We start from the raw sequence: 15365 nt of genomic DNA on the forward strand, positions 1-15365 counted from the left end.
TCACAGAAATTAGATGCTGCTTTTTATATAACACATTTTGCTTATTCAAGCAATTGTTTTGGTGCACATTAGAGCACAATTGTCATGTTCATATATGCCTATAAACAAACCGAACTAAGTGAGAAAACGCACCAGGTTACAAAACAAACTTTACACACAGAATATATCTTAAATTAAGATCTTAAGTTTACTTTTCTTATGCAACTGGCAAAGTTTTTTCTTGAGCAAAAACCACACCAAAATTCTTGTAGAATGCCGTCTAAAACAAGAGAAAAAAAGAAAAAAAAAAAAAATCAATAGGGTGAGAAAATTAAACATATCCTCTAAAAACAAGTCTTAATACTGTACACAATTGTACTCCAAGCTAACTGATCGTATTTTAAGGATGTTTAGATACAGTACTGTTACTGGAAAATAAGCTGAAGATAAAGATTAAATGATTTTGTGCAGTGTATGCTTCAAAACAGCATGGAGGATTCATCCAGGTCTTTGTAGTGTACATACATGTCAGATCTCTCTCCTTCCCCCTCTTGCTGTCAGTTTCAAGCTCACATGAAAACAGATCCAGCACTTCGAAGGGGAATAAAGGAGGTTGGGTTATCCATATGTTGATGACCTCAAACTGTCATCCCCCATGTATTTCTGACACCGCAGAGTTTTCATCTATAATCACCAGGATGGAGAATGTCCAGAAAGCAACAGTGTGCTGCATTATGACACTGCTGCCAGGAATCTTCGATGATCCAGGTGCAACCAACTGCAGTGCTTAATCAATAACATGAATAATCTAATTTGCTTCAACTACAATGTGCAGCGGCCACGGGCCTATGTGTATTTTGGTTAGTGTATCACTCATTGAACAAGAGCGCTCAATGAGGCATGGCGTGATGGAGCAGGAGATTCCACAACGAACATGTGGAGATGTATTCTGGGGTGAGGTTAGAGAGATATGCTAAATGACAGGCACACGAAGAATCTGCATCTGCACAACTTCGCAGTAAGCTCTAAAGATTTCCACAGAATTGGTCTTGCTATTCAAAAATAACTACAAATGCAGCACTCCCAGTGTGTTTATTGTATAATATTTTAGCTAATCTGATTATCCTTTTAACAGCAGATACAAGCGTACTGTCAGGTACTGACAATTTGACAATACACAATTTTTCAGAGCTGCAAAAAAAAAAAAAAAAAAGACTAAGGAGACATCTAGAGCCCTATAAAATCTTATTTTTTCCCAAATTCCGTTTTATTTTTTCCCAAATTCCGTTTTTTGTTTTAATTTTTCTGGATTCCATTTTTTTCCCCCGTTTTATTTATTTTTTGACTCCATTTTAATGGTTAAATTAAATTTTAGTAATGGGAAAGCATGTCTAATTTATTGAAATAATGAATCTTGTCCAATTTACCAACAATTTAATAAAAGTTTAACAAACAAAAAAAAAAATAGGGCCCTACGTTTTATTCTTTCCCCTCAAATTTTATTTTTACCAAATTCTGTTTTCTGGATTCTATTTTAATGGTTTAATTCCATTTTAATAATCAAAAAGCATGTCTAATTAATTGAATTCTTAAAAACAACAATATTAATTAAAAAATATATTTTTATGATTTTTTTTTCTTCAGAAGTTTCTATTTAAATTTTTCTGGCAATCAAATGAACGCATACCATTTAATTTATCTTTTAATCATGAAATTAAACTTTTGTCAAACAATGTGCTGCACAACAGAGCTTTACTGTTAAAATTAAAACATGGAAGAAACACTGAGATTGTTTAAAATATATTTTAATTTATTGTTAAATTAATTTATCTAAATTCTTCTGTACAACAGTAATGTGTTTCTGTCAAGTTAAATCGAACTTTTATTTTGACGGTGAACTTTAATTTTGACTGATGAAGTGACTTTAAGGGCAGCTCTGGAGATGAATTCGTGCATTCATACAGTGAGGCGACAGAGGACGAAAACACCGCGAGCGTCGCACATGCTTCAGCGTGCGTGCGTGCGCGATTGTGTGTGAGGCGGTGTGAGGTAAATGAAACTGCGCTTCATTCATTTGATTCACAAAGGCATGCAGGATTCATGTTTAAATAGTCTTTTTGCACTTTAATATTCACAGTCACTAGTTTATATCGAAATTTAATTTACGTGTACTGACCTGCTTTTAATTAATTCATCAAAAATTTGACAAATTCCGTGACATTCCGCGTTATATAGTAAATTCCGTTTTTATGAATGGATTCAGTGATCGCGGAAATTATAGGGCCCTAGACATCTGCTCCTAAAATGAAATACTTAGGAGGTAATTGACTTCAGTTGACTAATTGCAGACCAGGGGTGCGTTTCCTGTGCAACTTCTTTAAATAAATCCGTTTGATATCGAATTAATGCTAGAAGTTATTTTGCTTTATTTCCACATTCAATCATAGGCTCGTTCTTACGTACTAGAGCATGTTCGCATAAGCACACTCCAAAAACAGTACTTAAAATCTCCTGACAAACTAAAATATGTAAATGACTTTATATATTTAAAATAAAAGATATACATTGTAATTCATGTCAGCTTGCTTATTTTGCTCAAGATAACAATTTAAGTCCACATTTAATAAAACAAGAAACTATACTTCCATCGACAGCTGTAGAGCCGTCGTTCCAGCCACACAAGTTTGCGATGCAGTTTGCAAATGTGAAGAGAGAAGAGAGATTTAAGTGGTTTCTATGAATCTTTTTGACTGACTCACTAAAAAGAACCATGTCATAACTGTAATTTGTTTCTGAATAGAAAAAAACTGACGCATGCTTTAAAGGTGCCCTAGAAATGAAAACTGAATTTACCTTGGCATAGACGAACAACAAGAGTCCAGTACATGGAAATGACATACAGTGACTCTCAAACACCATTGTTTCCTCCTCCTTATGTGAATCTCAAAAGACCGCCGAAGAACAGGCGAATCTCAACATAACACTGACTGTTATGTGACAGCCGGGATCATTAATATATACGCCCCCAATATTTGCATAAGCCGGTCCATGTTCAAGGCATTAGACAAGGCAGGCAGTATTAACGTCTGGATCTGTGCACAGCTGAATCATCAGACTAGGTAAGCAAGCAAGAACAACAGCTTAAAATGGCAGATGGAGCAATAATAACTGACATGATCCATGATTACATGATATTTTTAGTGATTCTACATTCTAAATGTTCCGTTAGCATGTTGCTAATGTACTGTTAAAGGTGGTTAAAGTTACCATCGTTTATTACTGTATTCACGGAGACAAGAGTCATCGCCATTTTCATTTTTAAACACTTGGTCTGTTTAATTCATAAACAACTTCATTCTTTATAAATCTCTCCAACATTGTGTAATGTTAGCTTTAGCCACGGAGCCACGGAGCCTCAAATTCATTCAGAATCAAATGTAAAAATGCAAATAAATACTATACTCACATGATCCGACACATGCATGCAGCATGCATGACAAACATTTTGTAAAGATCCATTTGAGGGTTATATTAGCTGTGTGAACTTTGTTTATGCACTGTTTTATAGTTGCGAGCTCGGGGGCTGGGAGCGCGAGGATTTAAATGGGCCGCAGCCTGAATCGGCGCATATTTAATGATGCCCCAAAATCGGCAGTTAAAAAAATTAATAAAAAAAAAAAACATCTATGGGGTATTTTGAGCTGAAACTTCACAGACACATTCAGGGGACACCTTAGACTTATATTACATCTTGTGAAAAAACATTCTAGGGCACCTTTAATGAAATATCTGATGAAAAATGTAATGCATTTTTATTTGTCACAAGTCCATTTAGTCGCATTAAAAACGTTCAAATTACAAAACTCAATTCCCCAGATTTTATCTCAAAATCAGCATATTTTTTCAAGTTGTGATATTCAAGTTGTGACAAACACTCATTAAAAAACAACAACAAAAAAAAAAAAACAGCAACAACTTTGAATATGGTACCATTCTGGCTTGAATCTTGATTACATAATACAGTCTGAGAGCGGAATGATGTTTGTTAGGTCAAGACGGACCGTTTGCCATTGTGTTTTGTCACGTTATCCTCATCGCATCCCAATGGAAGTCATTAACTCCTGGAGGCCACTGCAGTTCATGCTGGGCCTTCATAAATCACAAAAGAACCTCTATTCAGAGTCAGCAAATCATTAATGCAATCATAGTAGGAAAAAGAGGACAAAATAAGCGAGAAAAGATTATGCATTAGAGCTCCTCTTCTGAAGATCCTGCCTGAGCGAACACCAGAGACTTCAAAATGTTAAAGCGGGTCTCGCACTGTCTGCTTCACAGACCCCCGTAATGCAGTGGTTCCCAAACTTTTTAAAGTGGCGTACCCCCTAAGGCATGTAACATCCTTCTGCGCACTCCCTCTCTTAGACTGCAGTCACAAATTTTCCATTAAGGGGTCAATTTTTCCCCCCTAAATTGATTTTGAGGTGCATATTTTTTACCTAAGTCTTTCTAATGTATGGTGTCATGTTTTATGTCAAATTCTTAAAAATCCATTTAATTCTCAATATAATAAATGAAGCAATAAATTGAACTAAATCAATAATTTCAATCAAATCAAATCATCATCAACAAAAGCCATCTTTGCACTGCATGCATGCATGCAATTACAATGGCATAAATAACATTATGAGATAATGATTTATATTTAGAAAAAAAATGTTCAATAGAGAAATATGAAATGATATGAAATAAAAATGAAGTTATACTTTTAATTTGTAAACTAAAACCGCTAGTAGGTGGCAGCAAGTCACTGTCTTAATGAGGGAGTCATCGAGTCATTGTAACATAGTAATGAAGCAAGTGGCTGTAATTATGAATGGGTATTTTAATTATTGACTCTCCCAATTCATTCAAAGCAGCAGATTCGTTCACTTACAAAACACCACTGTGTGTTACTTGGAGATTAGGGCTGCACGATTAATCGCATGCGATTGTCATGCGTGTCTCGTCAGAAACCGTAGTTTGCGGACAAGCTACACAATATCACGTTCATAACCGCATGCGATTCATCTGCGATTATGAACGCAATATTGCGTAGCTTGTCCGCAAACTACGGTTCTGTATATTAAGTGCTGTCCATTTGAAAGCAGGTGATGGACATTTACCGCTAATCACAGAACCGGCTTTTCTGACGAGACACGCATGACAATCTCATGCAATTTATGGTGCAGCCCTATTGGAGATGCACAACAGTTCTGCTGTGGCTTCCGTTGGAACTATTATTTCATTGCATAGTAGAGCAAACAACGTTGACAAAACTGTTTAAAATGTACGTCACTTAATATCACATTTTTGTTTGTTGAACTCTTTAATAAAATAAAATCAGTAACATTTGCAATCATGTGGATATTTGGTAAAAATTGCCTATTTTTGCCCGTATAATTTATTAACATTAAAAACAAACTCACAAAGGGTATGTTTCTGCATTGAATAGAGTTTGAGTCTTAAATCGGTCCCCATGCACAGTCTATCTATATTTGTTCTTCATGCTAGTAAGTGCTAAAACCCCACTTTAACATTGTCAAGAACGGCAGTAATGTAGTGTACTTTGACAAGTCAGCATCACAATCATGCTACTTGTGTGGATGTAGTCAGTTTTGACAGAAAAAGATGAGGTCATTTGACTGGATGTCATGTATTTGACCTTTAACAACACTACCATTTCCTTGTTTGTTCACTAGATGCAGCATTTTTCCTGTTAGAAATTCAGGCTCCGTTTTAATCTTATTCTAAGGTGGGGTAGAATTAAATGAACGGCAAAACTCAGCATTTCTGTCACCTCACATACCCTAGTTTGGGAACCACTGCCCCAAGGCAACTTCCCCTAAAACAAATTACTGTAAACCATTTTCATTAGTTAGCTTGTTCTCTAGTGTAACTCTAGTGGCAGAGTGTCAGTGAAGTAATGCAAGCCAAACCAGCCCACACAGAGTAACACTTTCCTATTAAACTCACTAAAACGAAAAAGGTTTTTAAAGGGTCATGAGACCCCAAAACACATTTTCTGATACGTGAACAGATATGTACAGGCTGCACATCTCTAAAAACACTCATAAATTTAAAATCAAGGAAATTGGTTATTTTGAGCAATTCCATTCTTCCGGGTTGAAAAACAAAGTCGAAGCAATGTCACAGAATCTGATGTAGAAGCGTGAATCCGCAGTGTGTGATTGGCTGCTGGGGCTGGAGAGGCACAAATCTATGACATCCGGTTCTGAGCTCTTCTTTGAATTTATCATGAGAATGAAGACTTTAAACCCAATCACTGTGCTGTATTACGCATGAGATCGCATTAAGCCGAGTTCACACTGCACGATTTTAGCCCCGATTTTGGCTCGCTGACAGGTTGAGAAATCGCCGACAAATGCCCGAAATCACAGGCAAATCGGTGCTCGTTCACGTGAGTGACAACCACGCAGTGTGAATGAGCAAAGACGTGATCTGAGAGAGTCGCCGACGCCCGTGAGATATTTGGCATGCTAAATATCTGGACCTGTTAGCGAGTCAAAATCCTGCTGTGTGAAAAGTGCTCTGACTGAAAACTACATCGGCGATGACCGACAGCCAATGAGAGAGCAAGATACAGAGCAGCGGGGAGTTTGGGGAGGAGTTATAAACCACAATATCAGCAAGCATGGCTTCGTTTCAGATAAACATTACAATTCTATCAAACAAAAACAAAGCACAAACCTTTGTTTGACCATCCGCAACAGCAGCACATTGAAAAGTTATTTATTTACCTCCAACTCTCGTTGCAGAACACACAATCCACAGTCTCCCCAACAATTTCCTCCTCCATATTCTTTTCTTTTTCTTGTTTTTGCTGCAAATCAGCGCACAGGCAATTCGTATTGCAAGCTTCTTGCGGGCTACCATTTTTATTAATAATAATAATAATAATAACAACAACAACTCCGGTCTTGCGCGTGTGATATCGCGTTGTTTCATTGTTCGCGTTCTTCCGTGATCATATTTTAATATTCATTTGTCTGTACAATGAGTGTTGCAGGTCTGATTTATTTGTTGTCTCATCCACTTTTCCCACCCTCTACTCTCCCATTTTCCACAGCTTTTTTCCCATTCCTTAAGACTTTCAACTTAGAGGTGGGTGACCAGACTAAAATCGGGGGGTTCATGACACTTTAATGTGAAAGGCTATTGGCACTGAAATCAATGACACAAACCACATATTTCTGTAACTCTTCGATCCTGAAAAGGGATTTTGGAGAAATTAAATGATGGTCCACTGGAGTACTGGTGCAACACAATTAGAAAATAAATCGCCACACAGTGCTACCGTCAGACCACTTTATGGCATTGTTTTTTGGTGATTTCGGAAAAGAGAAAGTTCACTTACAATTCTAGTCTAATCTCTATATGAATAACAGGTTTGACACAACATGAGACTGATTAATAATGACAAAATGTTCATATTTGGGAGAAGTGCTGCTTTACAAGCAGTGCTCTGTTTCAAGCAGGGGCAAGTCCTGCAGGAATGCTTCATCACTGTGAGGATGAACAAATGGTCAACTGACAAAAAAATGCTGATAGAAATGCACTCTGCTTCCTGAAATATTGCATGCTGACAGAGAGCTCTTCCCTGTTTGCTCAGTATTACCCGATCACTGACAAGGAGATTCTGGTTTATTTTAGATTAGTTTATTTTAATGAACACAGAAAGCAAATATGTGTGACTTGTCTAATGGAACACTCAATAAATCAATCAATCACTTTTTCTGTGCCACCATTAATCTACAGTACCATATCAAAAGAAATTTTACCCAAGTTGTGAATTTGCAGTCTGAACAATGCAATTTATATATAAAAATAAATAAATAAAAATTCACAGACAGTAACAGAGTAATATAGAGAGACAAAATATCTTTGTATTGCATTGTCTTCACTGGCTGTAAGCAAAGCAAAAATGCAGTACTACCATTGCAGTGTTGGGTAAGTTACTCAAAAAAAAAAAAAAAAAAGTAATCGACTACAAATTACTACATTAAAATTGTAATTTGATTACATTACTGATTACTGCATGTAAAAAGTCAGACTATTAATTACTTTACATTCAAGGTAATTTGAAAACTTATAAATCCTGAAAAAAAAAAAATACACCACAAACTGAAACTCAGTTCTTTCTGTAATTTAATATTGAATGAAAAATATTACAGAAGTATGAAAACAGCAACTTGACAAAAATATTCGTTAATCATCTCTAGGTAACTTATTCATTCTAATGTAATCATAACAGTCGCCTGAGGGCGCTCAACGACCACATCATCTGTGAGAGTGAGATTCTATCAAACTAAAAATAACTTCATTAAAACGAATAAACATGTAACATGTAGCATGTAACATGTAGGATAAAAGCAGTTTTATTATTACGTGTTATGTCCGTTTCTGTGACAGCTCCAGCTCTCCGACGTTATACGTCAGTGTCCGAATTCACACTTCATTTCATTCAGTCTTTGCAGATATAGTGCACTGAAATGACATACTATGTACGGATTACTGAATCAGTGAACGAGTGAGCGGTTTCGGACACAGCTAAACATTCCTTGCTGAGTGTAGCATGTATGTTATGTTATATGTAGAATATACCCAAATCTGCTAACGACCCATGGGTTATCAGTTTAAATCAGTTTAACAAATTACTCACTGATTAACTTGCAGTTGCAGTTATGTAGTACTGATTCAAGCACTGTTCAATTACAACCATTTGATTTCTAGCAGAATAGCGGAATCCAGTCATAAAAATGGAATTTACTGTATAACGTGGAATGTCATGGAATGTCAAATTATTGATGAATGAATAAATAAAAAGTAGGTTAGCACACTTAAATCAAATTGCAATATAGACTAGTGTCTGTGAATATTAAACCACAAAAAGACTATTTAAATATGAATCCTGCGTGTTCTGCGTGTCTCTGTGTGAATGAATGGAAGAGATGCGCGATTTCATTTAACACACAGTGAAGCACACATTTTCACTCTTTGCTGCCTCACTATATGAGGACATGAATAAATCGGACCTTAGTCACTTTATTACATTAAAAAAAAATATATACTTTGGCGAAAAGCACGATACTCAAAATCAGAGACTGATTGGCTCTCTTTTAGACAACATCGGAATATATGTACTCAAACCATTAGAAAAGTAAAATCTGAATATTATAAAAAACTAACTCAAGTACTTTTTGGAATGTGGTAAGGGAACTAGAAAATAAACATTTGTTACCACAGGGTCCTGTATCATTAAAGAATGAAGATATAGTTGTTACAGATAACGCAAAAATAGCAGAACTTTTAAATAAGCATTTTATTAAAGCAAGTAATTTGTTTGAGGATCAAGCTTCTAAACAGTGTAATAAAAAAACCGACACGTACAAAAATTGTTCAAACTTCATCACTTTTTAGTTTTTCACTGCAACCGATTAATAAGTCACAGGTTTGGTATGAGTTAAGTAAACTTAAATCTAAAAAACCTGCTGGTTTCGATGCTTTAGATCCCTTCTTTTTTAAAGTAAGTGCATCAATTATATCTGAGCCTTTAACATATATTTTTAATTTGTCTATAACTACAGCAGAAATACCTAAAATCTGGAAAACAGCTATTGTATCTCCAGTTTATAAGGATAGTGATAAAGCAGATCCAAATTCATATCGTCCAATTTCAGTCCTACCATGCGTCACAAAAGTAATGGAGAAACTAATTAATAAGCAATTGATAGGGTTTCTAAATAGATGTAATATACTATCTGATGTCCAATCTGGCTTTCGTTCATCATTTAGTTGTACTACAGCAGTTGTAAAAGTTATAAATGATATCTATAATGCACTAGAAACACAACAATGCTGTGCAGCTATTTTTATTGACCTTGCTAAAGCGTTTGACACAGTTGACCATTCTGTACTATTATCTAGGTCTAACTTTATCTTGGTTCTTTAACTATTTATCTAATAGATCCCAATATGTAAAGATTGATCAGCAACTATCTGAACCATTAAAGGTGCCCTAGATTGTTTTTTTTACAAGATGTAATATAAGTCCTAGGTGTCCCCTGAATGTGTCTGAAGTTTCAGCTCAAAATACCCCATAGATTTTTTTTTTATTAATTTTTTTAACTGCCTATTTTGGGGCATCATTAACTATGCACTGATTTTTTCAGCACGGCCCCTTTAAGAGATGTGTTCCCTCTGCCCCACCAGCTCTCGACTATATATACATCGCATAAACAAAGTTTACACAGCTAATATAACCCTCAAATGGATCTTTACAAGATGTTCGTCATGCATGCTGTATGCATGCTTCGAATTATGTGAGTAAAGTATTTATTTAGATGGTTACGTTTGATTTTGTGTGAGTTTGAGGCTATGCTCTGTGGCTAAAGCTAACATTACACACTGTTGGAGAGATTTATAAAGAATGAAGTTGTGTTTATGCATTATACAGACTGCACGTGTTTAAAAATGAAAATAGCAACGACTCTCGTCTCTGTGAATACAGTAAGAAACGATGGTAACTTTAACCACATTTAACAGTACATTAGCAACATGTTAACGAAACATTTAGAAAGACAATTTACAAATATCACTAAAAATATCATGATATCATGGATCATGTCAGTTATTATTGCTCCATCTGCCATTTTTTGCTGTTGTTCTTGCTTGCTTACCTTGTCTGTGCACAGATCCAGCCGTTAATACTGCCTTTCCCGTGTCTAATGCGTCGAATGGGCTGGCATTATGCAAATATTGGGGTCATACATATTAATGATCCCGACTGTTGCGTAACAGTCGGTGTTATGTTGAGATCCGAGTGTTTTCCGGAAGTCTTTTAAACAAATGAGATTTACATAAGAAGGAGGAAACAATGGAGTTTGAGACTCACTGTATGTCATTTCCCTGTACTCAACTCTTGTTATTTAACAATGCCAAGATAGATTCAATTTTTCGTTCGAGGGCACCTTTAACTATTAACATGGGTGTTCCACAAGGCACTGTGTTAGCGTCAACTCTGTTTTCAATCTACATTAACAATATCTCTCAGGTGATCTGTAGTCAGAAAACCTATATCCATTTATATGCAGATGATACTATTCTTTACGTTGTGGGATCGTCATATGATGAAGTTTTAAAACGGGTACAGGACTGTTTTAATAAAATTCAAGCAGCTTTTAATGATTTAAAATTGGTTCTAAATAGTACAAAAACGAAAGTAATGTGGTTCGGGAAAAATCAACAAGATAATAAAGATATTACATCCTTAGATAGGGCAAAAATTGAAGTAGTACCTTCATATAAATATTTGGGTCGATAGATCTTTGACTTTCACTTATATAAAATCAACTTCAGAAGAAAGTTAAATCAAGACTTAGTTTTCTATATTGAAACAGATCTGTATTTACTATATCAGCTAAGAAATATCTCGTTGAATCCACTGTTTTACCCTTGTTTGATTATGGTGATGTGATATATAGAAATGCACGTAAAAGTGTTCTGGAACAATTAGATGTGTTGTATCATGCAGCAATTAGATTGATTCCTAATGCACCCTACAGAACGCATCATTGTGAATTATATTCTTCTCTGAACTGGACATCATTGCATACAAGACGAGAAATACACTGGCATATCTTCATTTATAAAGCTTTACTAGGGTTACTACTAAATTATCTTCAATTATCTTCAATTACCTGCAATCACTTCAGCAGTAAGGTGTTGAGTTGGGTGAAAATGAGCCTTACATGGAAACAGTGATCAAATGATTAAGAATTAAGGTAGTGGTTTAAAAATCCAAGTAGACCAAGATCACAAACCCATTTTATCACTTTAGTGCCCTTGAGTGAGGCACTAAACCTCCAAGTTGCCTAGGGCTCTTAGGGTCTCTTAAATGGCAAGTAAATAGCTAATAAGTAAATAACCAACAGATCTACTTCAGAGATCTCGCACAGCAACCTAGACGCCATCAATTAGAAAGGTAACAAAGTTTAGTCATCAAAATTAACTACTGCATACTCTTTGCAGACTGTTCTGCACTTTAAAAAAAGAAAACTACTTGCCAAGCTGGAGGCTATTCAATGTCAGTGTCCTACTCTAGAGGGTGCTTATTTAAGATACGCATGCAGTGCAGCGGCAGGACGGCATACTGAAGGATTGCAGTGCTCTAGACCATCAGAGTACCAGGGACTGTGAAAGCAAAGCCTCAGCACAGCTTAAGCATTTCCCCTAGTGACTATGAATCATAAGCATGGGTGTGTATGAAAATGACCATTAAATCTGGAATGCTTTCCACAACAGCCGAGAGAACACGCTGCCTCCCCTTGTCCTTTACCTTGCCTTCTTTCGCTGATGTTGTGCTAATATTTAATATATGCTAAGCTGTGGCTGCCATGGCAACCCTTGGCATACCCGATTTGGACTGAGTTCAAGTGAGGCTGAGGTCTAAAATGGCTGGACAATAATCCTCAAAACTCAGGACAATCGCAGCAGAGCCCAAAACCATTGGCGGGAAGGTGATAGGAGAGGGATTTAGGGCAGAATTTCAGAGAGGAAGCCAAAGCATGCAAGCTCTCGTGAGTGCTGCAGATCATGTGACTTGCGCTCAGAGCACAGCTGTGAGAGTGGGTGGGTGGGAGTGTACTGGCGTTGCAAAGCTTTTTATTGGTTGCCACAGCTTTACTACTCAGCATCGTGGATTTTCATACAGTTATCTGACTGCAAAATTTGGGCTTTGATGACGGCATGAGAGGAATGACATTATTCCGAAGTAATTAATGACCTCATTTTGGATATTTATCAGTCATAGCAGCTTGGTGATGTGGCTTTTCATTTAATATGTTGGATATATGAACGCAAGTCCCTAAAATCTTTAGCTTACGTTATTTCTGCTGCATCTGCGCGTACCTCCTAGAGCTCGCACTTCTGACATTTCTCCTCGAGCCCCTGGGGAGGAATAGGATGTACGTGCCCAAGCCTTCGCTGCGCACACATGCTGCACACAGAAATAACCTCTACAGTTATGAATGAAACAGCAGGGAAGCAAAGGGCATGCTGAGGCAGGGACGCAAACACTCACACAGGAGCAAGAATGCAACACACACGTTGAAATGAACAGGAACCTTAAACGAGTAAAATAACCTAGGTGAGATAGAAGACCCTGTGGAGGTCTGATGAGGAAAGACATTAAGTCTTACCTGTCAGAGATGTCATGACTTCCTGTGGCTCCGAGCAGTCCAAGAGCTGCACTTCCCACCACTGCAGCAGCCCCACTGCCAGCCTCCATGATACTGACTCACTGCAGGAGCAGCCTGCCAGAGAGAGAGAGAGGGAAGAGAGAGAGGCAGGGAGGGAGAGAATGAGAGCAAAGGAGAGAGAATCAAAAAAAAAAAAAAAAAAAGTAGTCAGTACAGAGTTAAAAATGAGAGACGAAACAACAGACAGGGCAAATGTGAGTGTAAAACAAGCAGAGGAGAGAAGACGACACAGTGAGATTGTGTGTCTCTGGAAGATAGCAGAAACCTAGACAAATCTCTGATATTCATACTCTATTGGATACCTTCAAGATGATGCTTAGACATTAGGAAAATGATATTCATCTGCTGTCAAATGGTTATATTGCATTCATTCACCTTGATCTGACAAGCAGATTAACAAGGTTGTTATGTGGTATTTTGAGATTATCATATGATCCGATACCTGTACCTGTATGCCTGATAGCTTTTTTGTTGTAGAGAAAAACATTTAAGTATTGTAAAGTTATGTTTACAACAGTACTTATTTTATTCATAAATTGAAAATACCCGTTATAAAAACCCATAGGGAAATCGAGGGAACCAGTGGTCTTCCAGGTTTTGACATCATTCCTGCAACACTCTATGGAGATGCCAACTGAAGGGAGCACAAGTGTAAATCTCTTAAAATATATATAATAATAATAATAATAATAATAATAATAATCATCAATCACTATCATCATCATACAGTTTATCCATTTCAAACAAAGCATCATTTAAAAATCCTTTTTTTTCCCCCAATCACAATGCATCTACAACTCTCCAGTTTGTAGTTTTTACTCATTTTTTTCTAGGCCATCCTAAATCTCTAAATATTGGCATTGGCAGTTGAAGATCCCCATATCAGTGGTTCAATAAATCAATAAAACCATCCAGTGTAAGATAGTCTAATGTGCCCTTTCCTTGTGCAAATACTTAGTAGAGGTTATTAAATCTTGTTAATAGTACCATTAAAGTTGCCACCCAAACAGACACAAAGCTAATGTGTCACACAGAAAAACTCCCACCCCAAAGCTCTGTGTGGATTTAATTGCAGAGACAGGAGATAAATGACAAGCTGAACAAGAGAACATTCCTCATCCATTTAAAACAACAAACCCCTAAACCCACACAGCCATCCTCCTTTAGTAGCCATCAACCACCAGCATGCAGCTTTCTTTGTGTCCTTTGAAGCAGACAAGGGGAACTTTATAAAAGACTGGCAGGCAGAAAAATTGCAGGAAGCACCGTACACCCACGCACACTCAAAAAGCAGCATCATGTCAATGAGAGGGATAGGCTGTTATGAGAGTTTGGTGCTGGTAGAGAAGAACTTGGAAATCGTTGAAAGAGTTGTTTACAAGGGAAACTTTTCACGTGTTGAGCAACTGGTTGCTGCGATTGCTTAGACAAACTTTATCATACAAGAGAGTGAAATAATTATGACATTAAATCATTAAGGATGCAAGTCCTTGATTGCAATTTAACCATGGTATTCAGTCAGAAAAATACTGGAAGTGGCGCATTCCATAGACGAGAATCCACAAACACAAACTATTTAAGGCTGCATGTGCTGCACGATATATTAAAACCATTTAAAAATTATAATATAGCAATGTGTTAATGGGAAATCACGAAGGCTGCAATTCAATTAAATTTATGTTCTGTAGATTTTGCCATGATTTGTTATTCATGGCGATTTCAAACTAAAAGTTTAAACCCTCTCTCTGAGTTTGCGCGTTTTGATGTCCAGGTCTTCTTGTCCAAAGAATTACAATTAAAGTGTAGCATTTTGATCACAAAGAAGTGGCCAAATATTAAAGATTTAGTGGACATCTGAAATAAATGTTGTTTGGCCAATATTAAACAAGGACTTGATCTGTTGTAAAGCATAACAACAACAATCACCAGGCCATTGGCACCCTCTGCAGGCCTTTGTTATAATACATAATGTACACTATGCACATTAAGTTGATTATGTTTATATTATGTATATTACGTTTTTTAATAGTACTGTTCAATAAAACTATGATTACTTGCTTTTGGTCCTTC

At 36.6% G+C, this 15365-nt stretch overlaps 1 protein-coding gene across 4 annotated transcripts in view; it reads right to left on the bottom strand.

Annotated features, from left to right (window-relative positions):
- The window catches only part of arhgap32b (Rho GTPase activating protein 32b), a 115117-nt gene that overhangs the window by 60509 nt on the left and 39243 nt on the right, over positions 1–15365 (bottom strand). For 3 of the 4 annotated variants that reach the window (XM_067375321.1, XM_067375320.1, XM_067375319.1), the window contains exon 2: positions 13236–13349. In XM_067375321.1, coding sequence (XP_067231422.1) covers positions 13236–13324 — 89 coding nt within the window. In that variant the 5' untranslated portion in view covers positions 13325–13349. Of the gene's footprint in view, positions 1–12919; positions 12958–13235; positions 13350–15365 lie in introns of those variants that run through there. The other variant, XM_067375322.1, reaches the window with a different exon arrangement.

This window comes from Chanodichthys erythropterus, chromosome 22, assembly GCF_024489055.1.
Source record: "Chanodichthys erythropterus isolate Z2021 chromosome 22, ASM2448905v1, whole genome shotgun sequence".
NCBI lineage: Eukaryota > Metazoa > Chordata > Actinopteri > Cypriniformes > Xenocyprididae > Chanodichthys > Chanodichthys erythropterus.